This window comes from Ruditapes philippinarum, unplaced genomic scaffold (assembly GCF_026571515.1).
Source record: "Ruditapes philippinarum isolate M1 unplaced genomic scaffold, ASM2657151v2 ctg731_1_1_1_1, whole genome shotgun sequence".
Taxonomy (NCBI): Eukaryota; Metazoa; Mollusca; class Bivalvia; order Venerida; family Veneridae; genus Ruditapes; species Ruditapes philippinarum.
The window spans coordinates 157,755-175,761 of record NW_026853897.1 but is presented as its reverse complement, the minus strand read 5'-3'; the positions used below and the strand labels follow the sequence as shown (position 1 = coordinate 175,761).

At 32.5% G+C, this 18,007-nt stretch overlaps 1 protein-coding gene across 1 annotated transcript; it reads left to right on the top strand.

Moving 5' to 3' along the window:
• The first annotated feature begins 3,582 nt into the window (after positions 1 to 3,582).
• On the top strand, positions 3,583 to 17,690 carry LOC132738274 (uncharacterized). Its single transcript, XM_060725740.1, has 6 exons — positions 3,583 to 4,153; positions 7,670 to 7,828; positions 8,306 to 8,461; positions 11,345 to 11,414; positions 15,295 to 17,073; positions 17,404 to 17,690. The coding sequence occupies exons 1-6, from the start codon at positions 3,587 to 3,589 to the stop codon at positions 17,688 to 17,690; spliced, it is 3,018 nt and encodes a 1,005-aa protein (XP_060581723.1). The 5' UTR covers positions 3,583 to 3,586.
• Positions 17,691 to 18,007: the final 317 nt, after the last annotated feature.

The following is an 18,007-nucleotide window of genomic DNA, read 5'->3' as shown; positions in this document are numbered from 1 at the left end:
TTGTGCTCAATTCGTAATTATTAATGATGCTTGATTATTGTTAAACAAGTTTCAGTAGTATTTAGTTCAATATTTTAATATATTTAATATAAACAATATATATAACAAGTATAAGGTCGTTTTTAATATGATAAGGCAATTAGATAAACTGCTTTAATCCAGGTGACCTTTTTAATACATTTTATGACGCTTCTAATTTTTATTATTTATTTTTTACCATTAATCACACGATCACACTTTTGCATACAAATTTTATAAAGATTTAAATTCTATAGATATCATTTATGTCAATAGACCGTAATTTATTGAATATACTAACCCTAACTCTGGTTCTCTACGTGGGGTATAAATGCAGAACATAGGCGTATCATGTCCTTCAATTCAAAAGATTAAATCTCAATGACGTCTTTATGACACTTTGTAAATGTAGACTTTCATATAAAAAAAAATAATTGCAAATCAAGTTTACAGGCGATTTCTTTACTAAACTAGTTTGCGTTTGTTCGAAGATTATATCTTTCTATTTGCTCTTATTAAATAACCGATTAGAAATTTAAAAAGAAATATTATTAATAGGGAATCAAGTTAAAAATATGATAACTGTATTTTATCATACGTTATATGTTAAAACAGAGAATGAATTAAAGTAAATACCAGGACAATTGAATTGAATTTTAACAAAGAAGGAAAGAGATTAAACGAATAAAGATATATTAATAATTTTATATTCTTGATCACTTAAACTTATAACTCTACAATATATTTATAAAGTGCTACCTGCACTAGAGCCAAACATAACTTGTAAGTAAATATATCAATAGAAATGTCCTGACGCGTTTGGAATTCATTAGGGTACATCACATCGACTCCTGGGACAGTGGAAACGATATTAAAAAAAGAAGTTTCTTCCACACAGTCAAACTACCAAACAAAACAATAATCGGATTGAATAAAATAATTATAAACATTCACTTATTAAGACTGATGATACCGACATTTCATACAATAACGTTATGTTATTTCAAAACAATAATTTGAAGTAAATGTGTACATTTGGTGACTGGAACCTAGATCACAATTTACAATATAAAATATAATCACAAAACATCTTTAAAATAAGACAAGGTACTTTTTATGTTATAATATTTTCTGACGTGACAAATCGTCTATTGCACTTATTTTAGGTTAATGTACACAATAGAGAGTCTTACAGCGCAATAAGATAAAATGCGATTAAATTATTCTAAAGTGTCCTACGTGAAGAAAGATCGATACCGCGAAGGTTTATGTTTTTTTTTGTATTTTTGTTTTCTCTCAACATTATTGAAGCCATGATTGTTTCATGTTGTACCTTGTGTTATTTTTAAATACTTTTTGCACTTATTTTGGTGAATTATACTCTTTTGAGATGACATTTTAACAATCAATATTTAGAATTAGTTCAGATTAAAATCATTAAAAAGCTCAAATCAAATCGAGACAAAACACTGTTTCTAATTCATGTCCGTGAAGACAGTTTGCAAGCTCTCGACCATTTCTATTACATTATACTGCCATTATAAACAAAAGAGTAGGTCTTAAAAAATGGCAACTATATGAATCGAACCAAGTCCCTCTTGTTTATTAGGCAATCACTATATCGACTGTGCTATAGCGGATGTGACGACAACATATACTTTAAGCTGGTGTGACTTTTCAAACTATAACTTATATACTCCATATCTATTCTCGTTAACCACACAGACAGAACCGATGTGGGATTGTGTATTTTAATACATACTTGACTGCTCAATAAAATCAAATTATACAAATCTCGAAACCCTGACCATCATACTTGTGTGCACGAAATAATTTTAAATAGACATTAAGAATTGATTTAGTATTGGTCTGAACTGTGTTTTTTAACAATTTTACACTGTTTTTTCGTTTTGATGCAAATTGTCAAAATACTTTATTGTAAATAACACTCATGCATCCTGTGATCGTTTGGAAAACCCTATTAATCATGACATTCACTCGTCAATGACCTTGACCTTGAAGATCAAATTATTGACCTTGCAAGGTCACACTATTTGAATTAGCTAAAATTTATAACTTTGATCTTTCGTCACAAATGTGATTTATACTTTGACAAAAAGAACACATATGCAAAAACTAACATGTTAAAGTATTCTGTTATGACCTTGATCTTACTATTAAGGTTAACTGTCAAAGTCAAATTATTTGAATTTACGTAAATTGTCATAACTTTGTTATTTATTTACATATTAGGTTTACTTCGACATACGAACATATATTACTTTATAAATTGTTTTAAAAATAAGAAAAGTCTTTAATAAGACCATGACATTCAAAGTAAAATTAATAAAGTTGTCACTTCTTTGTTATTCATTTAGAGATTTGAGTAAAACTAGGACAAAACCGATATGTTAAATTATTCTGATATGACAATGAACATTAATTGACCTTAAATTTACGAACAGTGCTATTGATTTATGAAATAAGTTTATTCTTGGACAAAATACCAATTATTACAAAACTGGCAATGACGATTTATTGTGACCTTGACCGTCAGTATATCTTTTATAACAATAAAATGTATTTAATGTGTTGACCTTAATAGTAAGGAAAAGTTGTATATGATAAATCTGTCCCACTATTTTTGTTATATGCCATTGCCTAGTAGACCTCTTTTAATGTTTTATTAATCATACACTTAGGGTCAAAAATGCTTCCACCTTAGATATCATACAGTATCGCTAGGATAATGAAGATAAAATATTTTTCAGACAAGTTTCTTAATTGCGTGTCTACCTTAAATGGAAGGTTATTTTCATTACTTGTTATTTAATTCGTACCTAGGACTAGTCTTAAAATTCTACGAACAAGAGGAACTATATTATTCGCCGAATCCATACCAATTAAGTCAGATAGACAGAGTTACTTCCTTTGTGGATATTGTTTGCAAAAGAACTAAGAGTTTGTTTTGTGGCTTATAATTACTTATAATAATAACTGATGATAACTTGCACTTTCCAGTATCGTCGATGAACAGGCTCAATCAAACCAAGCCTGCAAAATGTTTAATATTGTCGTGTTGGGCTTTAGGGATTATCATTTATTCTATTTTATTGTCACATCCGTGTTATTTGTGCCGTGTGGCGGATGTAAAAAGTTTCCCCGTACATTTAATCAATGATGTTATATTTTCGATCCTTGATGATCGTTCTTGGTTCTGTGAGGATTGATTATGATCAATTTTACCAGATACATTTGAAATGTGATACCAAACAGAGAGTACGTGTTCAGACGTCGAAATTGTTTCATTGATTTTGGTGCCTTAATTCACAAAGTTTAAATAAAATATCCCCTTTCGGTTTGTGTAAGTATACAATGTTAGTCTAATTTGTATGGTGAAAATAAAATAAATATTTTATTCAAATAATAATCTTCTGATAGTGACCATGCCTTTATTGTCATCAAAGGTCACGGTTCATTTACTCGGTCAAGCTTTCTGGGCTAAAGTTGGTTTTCCTTAGATTCTTACAAATGTAGTTAAAGATTCTTCTTTTTTCCAGATATCGAGATGGCGCACGAGGTACATTTAAAAAACAACAAATACCGGCAGTGGGTCAAGGCAGGCCTAGGCTTAGGTTACCTGAAAGAGGGACTAGCACCATTTTGTGATGGCATAGGAAAACAGCAGCACAAAGATATTATAAACCAAATTCAAGGAACAAAGACCCCAAAACCAAATGTACCATGTGGCGTCTGTCAGTTAACAACTCTCCAGCCCGACCACGTCCGAGTCTCGAAAGGAATATGTCCACACAAGCAAGATTATTGTAACTGTTGCTTTCCAAATCATAAGAAACCCTGCCCAAACAACGTGTGTGGTGCCATCTATGACAGCATTATACAGAATCATTCATCAAAACCACCGGCGCCTTTTTGGCAAAACAGCGATGCCCATGATTGGTCCACTGACCCATGGAGCATTTGTAAATGTTTTATAAATGCTCCTGGGTACAAAGACAAGACATCAGCAGTCGACACAGACTGTACAGGATTACTACATGTTATCATAAATAACAAATATTTTCATAATCATATTGGATGCAAAGTAACACGACCAAACAATCTGTTTTTAAAGGTAATCCATTTGTATTCTATTTGTTTATTTATTTATTATTTAATTTGTCGAATATTATTACATGTATTATAAGAAATAACCCGTTAACTATGGTGAAGATACTATCTTCTATATTGAAAGAGAATATGGACTAAATCTTACAGTAAAGCTTAATATTCTCTTTATTTAAATTAGATAGTATTTAAACACTTACTGCACTAAGGTGACATTATGTCAGTAACTGTAACTTAAAGCTGCTATCCCATACATTGTAAAAATATCATCAAAAACTAAAAATTCATGACAGGCTCGTACATGGAACTAGATCATAAGTACCCTTTTTGTTGGAAAAATAAACATATTGTAAGGTTTTTGCACTGTTGAGGATTCTGTTATTTTAAACTGTTTCGTCGTTTTATTCTGTAAATATTGATTTAAAGTATACACACACATGTTGAATCCATTGGTTGAGAGTAGATCATTGTGTTCTTGTCCATTATATTATCCTGCAATCAATTACTGCAAAACATATCATAGAAAACTATGTCTATAAAAAGATTAACATATATTTGTAATCATGTTTAAAAGTGACATTTATATAGTAAGTTATACATGCAACAAGCTGCCTTATTCGCAACATGTTCACGGGAGTGACAAAAAGGTTGCTTATATATGTGTCAAGTGAAACATAACAACCGTTAAGTCACAGTTATCTCGTGAAAACTGCACATTATACTTCTATGAATATTTAATAACAGAAAAAATATATATGTTGATGTTTTTTTACCCTTTTTGAGTGGTAGAGTAGCTTTAATTAATTTCAAAATTTACCATTTCATGTTTAAATGTTGAATTCTGCTTAACCCGGTGCTAGGGGGCGTGGACGGTAGTTTGCACTTGACAGTAGATCTACCGTCCATGAACAGACTAAATCAAACTGAGCCTGCAACATTTTCAATTTTGCTGTTTTGGACTTTCTATAGGGATTCTTATTTTTCCTATCTATGTAGTCTTACTGTGATTTTACCCCGCCAAAATATTCTAACATTGGCCAATATCGTAGAAAATCGTTTCCGGAACGGTATTTTTTCAAAATCTTTGGCATATAACATTACATGTATTTACAATCACATTTGCTTTATTGATATGTACTAAATTATTAACGGTTTAAAATAATCTGAACATCTTATTACCTTTATAAGTTAAAAGATAACTGTAACCTTTAAACTTTCTTTATTCTATTAATTATTGTTCTCAATTCGGCATGTGGTGTGGTTTGACTCTGACTAACTGCTAATTTCAATGCACGTAAACACTTTTTGATACACAATGAAAGTAGAATAAAGGCAAATACAAATATAATTTATCAAATTTCTAAATATTCTCCAAAATAGGCACTAAATGCTAACTGACTAATTGTTGATGCCCTTTTAATGTACTAGTGTCCGTCCAATACGTATCTAACAAATAAAATAAGTAAAATGTTCATGGTGCACATCAAAGACGCTGCCAAATGATGTGAACAGTCACAGGTAATGTACAAAATCAGCATTGACAATTGTTCCCTATAACTGTTGAATATTCGAAGCACTAATCAAATTTTTAGAGGTAAAGAAAAATATCTCTGTTTCGCCGAGAATATGTCCGTTTAAATATCGGTGCGAATTGCAAAATGTTCGAATGATTTTGAGGACGAACTGTTCTGTTATTTTACAAATATACAAATATATGTCGGCAATTTCAAATAATAGTTGACTATTTATAGACTGTTAAATATAATCAATATTAAGTTTCGTATTGTTTACTTATTTATTAAAGATTAAACTACTTGATTAAACACAAGATTGCATACTTGCCAGAAATTTAGGTATAGAACCACTAAATGAATTAATAAAAATAGGCAAAAATGAACAATCAACACAGAAGCCTTCAAAATAACCTACTGCAAATATTGTGATAATTTTTTTTTTTCACTCAGTTTAACTGTTTTATAACTAAAATGTTAATCATTATCATGACTAATCATACGTTTTGCCTGTTCTGCAAAAACAAATATTTCCCTTGCGCCCGAATCCGTTGCGTATTAACCCTTTCACTGCCATAGGGACGGCTTATGCCGTCCCTGTTATTTTCGGCGTATTTGCCATATGGACGGCTTTAGCCGTTTCTATAATAATAATATTAATAATAATAAATTAATAATAATAATAATAATAATAAATATAAAGAACATTATACCAACGACAATAATAATTATTATTATAACAGATTTTGAAACATATATAAATATTATAATACTAATAACAAAGAATTATAATAATATTAATTAATAATATAGTAATTTCTTAGAAAACCCTCTGGCAAATAGGTGATCAATAAAACAATAACCCTCTGGCAGCGAAAGGGTTAAAGTCATACCCTTTGTTCCCAGTCCGAATTTGGTTCCCGTCATTACAATATAGACTGACTCATTGACACGGTATTTTTAGGTAAATAAAAGTAGAGCGTAATGCAAAGAATATGCTATTAAAACATAGCACTAGCACTTCAGTTAAACGTGTATTTCAAATTCTTAAAGCTCGGTGACATGTGGTTCATCAGAAAAGCTATTTTATTAGAAAATCTGAAAACAGTGTGATTTTGTTAAAAGAAAAACTAAATACACAATTTAAACAAGACTAAATTTTTCCCGTCTCTTAAATGCGATCATTTCTACAGTACTTTTAATGTTATGAACACAACATAGAATTTTTGAATACAAGTATACCAAAGCAATTTACTTTCAATGTACTATGTAATAGCTCTAATTATCTATTGTATGGATTCAATATGATAGTTACAATGCGCTTATTCGCAGACAGTGTCGCTAGCATTATAATAAGGTCACATTTATGTGATTAAAATGCGTTCTGTTGAGAACTTATTAAACTTGTCTGTTTGTCATCACAAATTGACAGTTTTAAGTGAGCCAATAACGCAGCCATTCATGCCGATTTTCTTAAAATGGTACTTTGGTCGATCATAAAATATACTTCCTTTCCCCTGAAAAAAAAAACAAACAAACAAAAAAACAAAAAACAAGAGAGCGCTGCAAATGTTTCAAATGAATACATGTATTATATATTTTATGTGATCTTGGAAAACAGGGAAGGGATGTGTGGGTGTTAAAGTTGTTTGTAAGAGCTCGTAAAACGTGACCTGATTCGCCTAAATCCAATGCAGAGAGAAAGTTTCCGTGTGTTTTCTTGATGACGTAGTAGTTAGCGTGGCCAGAACTATTTGCCCGGAAGAGGTCCCTCCTATAAGCCTTCGAATAAAGTCATATATTTAAAGACTAGCTTGAAACATTTGGCGTATCTATTGAATACCGAAGATTGTGAAGAATAACGGTTCGGAAAGGATTGATTTATTACGATATTGGCGGTTCTTAGAAAATACATTGCAATTAGACTACTTAAGAGTCTTGTTTAATCTTAGTGCTGAACACTGTATAATGATACGTTTATGTTTGACTACGATTTGTTTTCCATTCAATAGGTACGACAGTATAGAAACGAGATTTTTCATTCAAGCAGTATGGAGTTAGAGGAGAGTGAGGCTAATTCTTACATTGACGATATGATAACAGTTCTACAAGATGGCAAGGAACTGGTATATAATCAAGCTGCACAACAAGCTGTCGGAAAACTCCAAGATGTAAGTGTTAGTTACGAAAAACATGCATAATTAAATAATCCTTATTGAGTTCAGTTATTATATAAAATTACATATCTCTTAATTCAGGATACATTAAGGGTAATTGGAAAGCGTGTTCGGGGTGGTTTCATTTAAGTCTGTTTTAAATAACATTAATGGCATTGATAACTTACATTGATAAAATCAAACATAAAAACCTATAAAACGTGAAAATATATAAAACAGAATGAGATTTATATGTATAGATATGAAAAAAATGAATTAGATAAATAGTCTGACTATCAGATACCAAAACCATACATCCTGTCATACTAGTTAACATTTTCATAAAAATTATGAGAGGTGAAATAAAAGACTTATTGAGATAAATTCAAAATAAAGTCAAACCTTCTGTACATATATAATATGTTGTATATATGGGTAAGTATCATGAATCAAAGAGTTATAATTTTAAAAATTAATTTATTTGTTCAACAGCTGAAGAAGGAGGACTTCATTATTACCACTGAAAGCTTTGACGAGATTCTGAACCAAATCAAAGAAGCAACAGGGAATGCTGCAACTACAGAAGAATATGACGAGCTTAAAAATAAAATAAGTGGCCTTGAGTCACAGATAGAAAGAGCAAATGAGGTAACACTTGAAGTTTCTATTATTTGTTTCCTGTTGATATACCAGTACATGTACATATAGCAACCATGGTTTTAAGAGAATTAAAATTTAAGAGAACTAAAAGGACGGACAAAGGCAAATCTACATGCCCCCTCCCTAGAGTGGTTACACAAAAGGGTATAATGAAATCATAAAGCTTGCTAATACCATTCTGTCCAAGCTAAAGATATTACTTTTCATTTAGATTTTCCTTTGTCAGTCTGTCATGACGTTCGTTCGTGCATACATGCGTTCTCATTTTATGTCACATGTAACTGTAGAAGTGCTTGAGCTATAGTTAACCAAACGTACAGAATGTTGATCAGCATGCTGATCAGCACCTGGGATTTTCGCTTGTGTATTAATTTTGTTTTGTCAGAAGTATTGCCCTTGAAAAAAATGTTAATTTTTAATTTGTGTCGTGCGCACCCCAAAACGTATTTGGCCTTCAGTCCCGCAACTGCCTAGAAATGTCGATCAGCATTAAAGTTGTGCACCTGGTTTTGCTCATGGATTTATTCATTAAATTCTCTTGACTAAGTTAAATTTGCAATTTTTCACTATGTGTATCCTAACAAAAATCATCCTAGGGTCATAAAACTTTACATAAATGTTGGTCAGCAAATGAAGTCGTTCAGCTTTGGTTTGACTGTGGAAATTTCAGATTTTTTTTAGAATAAGTAAACTTTTGCAAATTTGAACTAGTGTCGCTTGTACCTCAAACAATATTTGACCTCTAGAGTTAAGAATCTTTACAGAACTGTTTGTCAGAATGCGAAGTTGTGCATCTGGGGGTGTGCTTGTATATTTGTTTAGAATTTGTAGAGTAATTGCCATTGATTTAATAAACCATTTCCAAATGGTGTGTTTCGTGTACCTCTAAAAGTGTTGGAACTAGAATCCACAAAATGTACAGGAATGTCGATCAATATTTGAAACTGTGCATCTGGTATTTTTAAGTTATTGCTTTAATGAGTTTAGAATTGCAACATTTTCGTGCGTAACTAAAGAATTGCCATTGTCTTACTGTAATGGATTTCCCTAATAATGTGTGTAGTAAGATTTTTTTTCTGAAACTACAAGGGCTAGAGCTCAGATATTTGGCACGGAACTTTCTATACCAAGACTTTCAAAAAAATGGCTTTGATTTAAAATTTACCCTGCCGTGGTTGGTCATTTGTTTCCTATATATGTACAACTTCGAATCCCGTCAGGGACTTTGGAATTTGTTCTGTGAGGAAGCTATCCTGCTTGCCTTTTAAACGTTGGTGGTTCTACCTAGGTGCCCGAACATGCACAGATTTGCAAATGAGGTTTTCCTCCACCAATAAAGGTGGAAAGTCGTCATGTGACCAGTTTTATTGCAACATTAACCCGACTAAAGATCAAATTATTTTTACTCTGAAACTTAAAGACCTAGGGCATATAAATTTGACATAAAACATAGTCTAGTAGACCTTTAGCCTATACAGAGCGGTAGGGTGTTAAGTATGAAACAAAAGTATCTTTTCTCTAAAACAAACCGATGCTCTAAAGTTTGTGGATACATTTATTTATGAAATAAACAGGTATATTGAAAAGTAGTAATCTTGATCTTCTGTTTAGACTTGACCTTATCGTGACCTTGACAGTCTTGGCCAAGATTTTATATCTTATTTCATTTACTTTGCAATAAATGATAATAGATAGATTTGTTTCATTCTAGGCCAAGACAAATGACACTTATGACATCACCATGGTGGTGAATTTTAGTATAACTTAAGTTTAGCTTAACTGTTCATAATTTCGTTTAACGACGTGCCGGCATTACCAATGCAATATAATTTTAGACAAACTTAACCGGAAACCTTTTTGAAACATATACAAATGATAACAGTCACATGTAGGTCGCACATAGGGTTAAACAAATTTAAGAAGAGCTATGTAAAATTCTCAGGAGAAACTAACATACCTTGAAAGCAGATTTAAAGTGTTGTAGCCTAAACTGTCTCTTGTAGATCTCAAAGTAATGAAAATCATGCTCCTTGGTAATAATTGACCAAACCCGAGGCTATATGGCTAAAGTATTACATATTTAGTATGAAATATTGCCTGTTTGATGAAAAACATAAACATGGGTCTAAAAACGACATGATGTGGGCTCACGTTTAAAACTTAAATTTATGTTGGAAAATGACTAGACCAAGGACCTATAAATCACGCAACTCTAATTTATACCCTTCTTATTTTCATTTCACCTGTATATAAAGCACTCAGAGTTGAGCGTTTGTGATGGCTTTTTGTATTGTGACAGTGATACATGATTTAACTAACATTTCTTTTCATGAAGATGTCGTCAAAACTTTACAGATATAATTCTTGTTGTTGATTTTTTATGTTACCTTAATTATGACCTATCTGATACCATAATGGTAGGTAGTTTCAAATGAAACAACTAAAGACCACTGCAAATAAAAAATATATAATAAAAGAAGCGTATCAATGTGAAAAAAGTAACTTACCTAATGATAAAATTATAGTCTACGCAATTGTTGGATAATCGAAGGTCTATAATATAGACCTTCGATTATAGTTCAATTGCATAAATCTGTAGTAAAATTACGCACAATTGCACTAAAAATGTCATTCAATAAATTCTTCAGGACTAGAGAATTTGTCCATAGCAATAAGACTGATTTTCAATGAAGGAAATTCAATTGTCCCAGAACTTCATCAGTTATAATTCAATTTTGTATTTTTGTGAAATATTGAGACACAGTGTGCTAGACAGACTGCCTAAAATTCCAATCATACCTTATACAATAAACATTTCTTTGAAAATTACCGAATAAAACACAATTGTTTGTATTATTTTTTCTGTTGTAGGAGATAAAAAGACTCAATGAAAAAGATTCTCCACAACAAAAAGAGTTAGAATATGAAAAAGCTAAATCAGGTATGTTATTTTCTCCCCGTCAAAAGCAAAGGGAATAATAGAAATCAACCCGTCCGTGTGTGCGTATGTACGTCCGCTCTACCAAAAATAGATAGAGGGTAATCACAAAGAGAACAATAAAGTTCGGTACATAACAACAGAGTTAAAGGTCATAGGCCATATTTAAACATAAGAACATAACAAAAGAAATTGAGCATTTCCTTTTTCAGTCGCATGTCTGTGTGTCCGTCCCAATTTTTTGTCCATGCGTTTATCCCATTTTTCTATTTTTAGTAACTGAAACCTTGTCTCAAAGGGGTCCAAAGGCAATCCTAACTGGGGTTTTCATATAATCTTACTGTATACCAAATGCTATATCAATATCCATTCCTAGTTTTTGTGATAATCAATACCTAATTTTTATGTGTGTGTCTATGTTCGTGGTCGTGCGCGAGCGTGAGCGTACGTGTACATGTGTGTGTCATTATAGCTTTACAGTAAATATAAAATCACCTATATATTTCCGATATATTTTCGAAATTGGAATTGTTAAAATGTTATTTATTCCAAAATGATATTTATTCCGGAGTAATGTTTTTTCAACATATCCTCGTGCGGATTGTCTGGCTAAAAGCATGGACAAATAAGTTAATATCTATAGCACGTTAATATCGGGTTTTTGTCAAACTGTGATCATAAAGGGAGACCTTTCAGGTATATAAAGCCACTTTGACAAAACTCGAATAAGGTTGTGCAGAAGGCCAGTATCCAATTGTTTATCCTACATCAAACAAACGACATTCAATTGATGAAAGTTACAGTAACTGCCTGTAGGGATTTTAGCTATTACACTGAGCCGAATTATATTTCACAAAATTTAAACAAAACAGATAAGATTAGGTTTTATGTTTTATTCCATTATATGATAGAATTTGTTCCAAATATCAAATAAAATTGAATCAGACATAAATATACATTTTTAATCAGAGCCCTTTGAAGAAATCAAACGCCCCTAAGAGCAAGAAATAACATTGTCTATCACCAGATTTAGCTTCACATTCATTAGGTTGTGTTTCCTCCGACAGCGCAATAATGGCACGCCCCTTGACCTTATGGATATAATGTATTTTTGAAGATACTGCTGTTGAAATGCAGCCCATACCTGGATAACATCTCTCTTAGGTCGGCAATATTTAACTGTTGTGACTGGGCTGTAACTCGTCTCTTAAGAAGATCCCACATATTTTCGATAGGATTTAGATCCTCTTGCAGGCTATAGGAGAGTCCTTTCATTATTGGCAGCAACATAGCAATGGTACCTCTAGCATTATGACAGGGTACATTATCCTGGGCTAAAATCATTCCACGATTCGCGCGAACAGGCATAATAAGAATTGGCTGGATGATGTCTGTTTGATATCTCAATGCATTTAGATTGTCTTGAATAGGAATGATTGCAGTCTTCGTGTGAATAGATACAACAACCCACATTAATATAAAGCCACCTCCGAACTGATCAGCCTGAAATAAGCATGCCTCAGAGTTTCGCTCACCTCGTCGTCTATACACACGATCACGTCCATCGGGTCCGCGAAGTTTAATTCTGGTCTCATCAACGAAAAAGACGTTGGCCCAGACAGCTCCTGTGAATTTCAAATGTCGTCTTGCTAGCATGCCCGTGTCTTGCAGTAAGAGTTGGGACTTTCCGTGGGCGACGCGCTCGTAAACCAGCTGCATTAAGACGATTTCTTACTCTCTGAGGATGAATAGGGCGATTATGTATGCCAAGTGTTTGCCTTGCTGTTCTTGTTGCCGGCATTAAACGATACGTAAGTGACTGAAAACAATGATGCGATTTTGTTGCTGTGTTGTCACTCTTCTCTTGGGACACCGTTGTATATCAACAACACTACGAATTAACCTGAACTTCAACCAAAGCTGTGAAATGTTGGAATGTGGTCGATTGAAAATACCTGAAACCAAAGGAGTGAATGGAAGAAGAGCGTAAATTATATAATCAATACTTGAGCAACAAAATGTCATTTTAAGATCAGACATCTATTAATGGAGAAGGGAATCCACTGTTTTATTAAGTTATGGTCAATATTAAGGTTTTTGGACAGATTTGCGGACCGACGGACAGAGGGACAGTTAAAAAAAGTTTGCCTTCCTCCGGGGCATTAAAGGTTGTACATGTATTATTGTAAATTATTATGTTTCATATTGACCAAATACCAGTCAAATACGCTCAACTGCAGACTTTATACATTAAGTGACGTAACTGTCGCAAAGACGAACCAGCTTGTAGCATACCAATGGCCCGTCCACGGTCTTGAACATTCATCCTAGCCATATTGTATGATTTTTAGTTAGGACATGTTCATAGGTCAAATAAGTTTCTATCATTTTGTGCATGAAATGCACGTGCTAATATCTATAAATAGGACTTAAGTTCCGCGACAATAAACTTCGCTCTAAAAACACGATGTTTTCATGTAGGATACTTCAAAATGACATTGCAATAACACTTGCAAATTTTCAAACTTAAAATAGAGCATTGCTGTTTTTTTCCAGAATCAAACGATATAGATTGGGAGTTTACAAATTTGTCTGAGTATATACTTCACAGTAACCGCTTTTAATTTCAAATTTTAAAGGTCAGAACAAGATTTGAACCATTGACGCAAGGTTTAGTAAATCATAATGATAAGTAACCATCACAAAGAATAAAAAAGTCAAACAAATTATATTTTATGCATTCAACACTGATACAAGGTTCCAGATAGACACATGTAGAGACTGTTGACATCACACTGCTCAATAAATGTTGTCTATTATAGAATTTCAGTCGACATAAGATTCGAATGTACCGCGCGATGCAGTACCTGATGATGATTCTACCTAGCGTTATGAAGTTTTCATCACAACAGACCCTCTTCTTAAAAATAGAAATGTATCAGAAACCACTAGACCAATTTTAACCAAACTTGTCAGGATTGTTCCTTTGTTAAAGGGCTTCCAAATATGTTTTGGTTCATAACGTTTTGTAGGTACATTCAACCACAACGAATAAAATTTTAGTTACTTTTAGGAATGATCGGCTAATAATTAAACATGATTTAAAAATTGAATGCTATGGCCGCCATTTTTGCTTAAAAATACCCTTTTAACAAATATAAGTAAAGTAATTTTAAACAAACGAATCTTAATGTTCAAATGTCTCAGGTCAATATTGCCAAACAATATCATTCTTGACGATACCAAAGCTGTTTAATATAATATGGGTTATATTGACAATAAAACACCGAGACACCAAGTTTCTATGTCAATAAGTTATAAATTTATCATATGGGAAATCTGGTTCTTACAAAGAAGCCACCCCCACCTGCACATGGTTATATTATGAATAATAGCCGAAGAATTCCGATTGGGAAAAATTATAACGATGGAGAATCAGGAGTTTCGATTAATATTATTCTCCGTCAGTATTTCTACTCCGTGATAACATTTTATTTACTTATTCTCAAATGTAAAATTTATAATGTAACGGTTCAAACATATAAAGCATATATCAAATTTTGTTCTTGTATGTTTTTAGTATTAATGAAGAATGAAAATGTATATTTTCAAGCATATAATGTATTAAATATTACGATGGAAATACTTCGTTTTGTATATGAATTGTATGACTTATATATGCAATTATTAAAACATGGTTTAGCTATAATTATGCATTGTTAAAGTCAAACATACTATCTGAATATAGTGTTACATGTGTGCTTCTTATTTTCCGTATGCATTATCTGATCCTAACCATGCAAAAACACCTCAGAATTTTATATATCATATAGAATCTAGCAAGATTGTCAATGATTACCATTTTTTTCTACTCTCTTTTCAGAACTTCAAGGCGACCTGATAAAATTCTACAGAAAAAGGTGTAGTTCAATACCCCTCTCACCGCTTCTTGAAGAAATGGAGACACAACTAGCCGGGTTCTACGTGATGCCAGATATAGTTGAAGTAAAACAGAAGTCTTTAACTAGTCATGGAGAGGAGAAAACACCGATCGAGTCTTTGAAAGACATGTTTTCAACCGGAAGAGGAGATCAGCAAGAAATTTATCTATCAGCTGATGCAGGCTTTGGAAAAACTGCTTTTTCAAAATATCTTGCAATCACATGGTGTCAAGCTCATTGTCGTGATGAAAACTATGCCTGTTTTAAAGACGACGAGTTAAAATGTTTATTTGACTTTACGTTCATATTTTTGGTTTTATTAAGAGACTGTACCTCTGTTTGTAACATTGACGATATGATTGAACAGCAAATTACTGAGAACCTTCCTTCAGCAGCATCACTAGATGAAGTTTTACGTAGAGAAAAATGCTTGATTATATTGGACGGTCTTGATGAATGGACTCACCCTGATAACAGCTACTGTAGCAAATTATCAGAAAAAATCCCACATCGGTTCGTACGTGATAATTGCATTATCCTAACGACAACTCGACCGTGGAAGCTTGGAGTTTCAAATCTCAAACTAACTCAAATAAACAAAAAAGTAGAATTGGTTCAATTATGTACAGATTCTTCGAGGCAACTTAAAGAAAATGCTATAAGAAAAATGACAGGTGTCCATGACGATGGAGTACTGAAGAGTAAAACATGGGACTTTAATAAAGAGATACGTGACCGTGGCCTAGAGCACATGCAAAGCATTCCACTCCTCCTCATGTATGTTGTTTGCTTATGGTGCAACAAAATTCCTATAGGAAATTCATACTATGAAATTTACACCAATATCATTGAATTTCTATTATCAAGAACGTCAAGTAAACACCCTGAAGTTCAACCATCTCGTGAATCGTCTACCAGTGAAATTCCTGAATACTTCAGGAGTCATAAATTTTGTAAACATTTTTACAGTCTTATTACATCATTAGCAGAACTAGCTTACCAAACATTATTTAATGAAACAAGAGAAAACACGCTGGTTTTTGATAGAACGGTTGCTGAAAAATATCTCAAAGAAGACGACATGAAATTAAGTCTTCTCTCAGGAATACTGTCAGAAAGTAGAAGTAAAACTTTAGTCAACGAAAATATCAAAGTATCGTTTTCCCACAAAACAGTGCAAGAATTCTTTGCCGCCATATTTATAAGTTCGCACAGTGTTCTAGAAAAATGTAGAAATATTCAAGACATTTTAGACATGTCAAAAATTTGTGAATTTATAAGTAAAATGAATGCTGACCGGATGTGTGAAATATCAGATGATTGGATGTCTGTGATAAATGAAGACGAGAAAACACGCGACTCTAGAACTAGGACAGGTGACGAGGACTCATTGTATAACATACAGAAAATGTTCATGTCGTGTTTACAAGAAATGCCTGAAATTGAAAATATTCAATTATGTTTGCAAGATTTCTTCATTGACAGGGACACCATGCACAGTAAGCAGTTACAACGTTTGTTAAAACAAAATAAAACCAACATTAAATCACTTCATATATACATCAGAGGTGCTTCCAGCAGTTTACGTGAAATTATAGATTTATTCTCTCTCACAGATCTCAGTCATATACAGAAACTTTACTATATTGGTGACGAGGAGAAGGAAGCTGAGATAAACCGGATATTGTTTTCCAGTTTACAGAACGTTACTTTGCAGGAAGGTAAATGGACAAATGATGAAGAAAATATGAGTGAAAACATGGTGCGATGTCAAAACTTACAATATTTATGTTTTTACAACTTCACGTTATCTCACAAAATACTGGAAACATTTTTCAATTGTATCTCCGGTCAAAAAACAATGAAAGAGTTAACATTGGAGGAGTTATACTGTAAAGAATATGGCGACGATGATTGTAGGAGATTGAACTTGGACTTGTCTCAACATTCAACTCTATCAGAGTTACAATTGCAGTATTTACCTGGGAGGCTAAAAGTAAATATATCAACACCGTCATTAGTTAATGTTACAATGAGGTACATCGTTCTAGATGAAAGTTCATTGTTACTGTCACGTGACATGTTGAATATTGAATATGTGGATTTGACGTGTGTAGAAATGTCTGCAGAAAGTTTACAGAACTTCATTACCGTGCTGGAAAAGCTGCCGCAGTCAGTTACAGTAAAGATGGCCGGCATTACACCGAGGACAGAATATAGACGTGTTAGAGAAAAAATTCGGAGTTCAAAAAAATTTCATATGATACACGACACCGACAGCAGGTGCGAGCCATTTGAGTTCAAAAAAACTAAGCAAAGACATTGTGAAATAAATTGAAGAGATTTTTTCAATTTGTTTTAAATTAGAAAAAAAATGGACACTTAGAAACAAAATGGCGGCTCTTCGAAATACATTTTAGTTTTCAATTATGACATACATGTACTCCAGTATTAATTGACAATTGATTATAAATAATAAAATTTAAAATAATAGAAATAATTCAACGAAATATTTTACGGAACTAAATTGATAGAAAAGTTGGATGAAGATATGGAAATATTTCACAGGTAAGTGATTTTATCTTTTTTTTCTTTTTTTTCTTTTTTTTTAATTATACATGCATATGTAAGAAGGGAAAGACCCTGATTAGATTA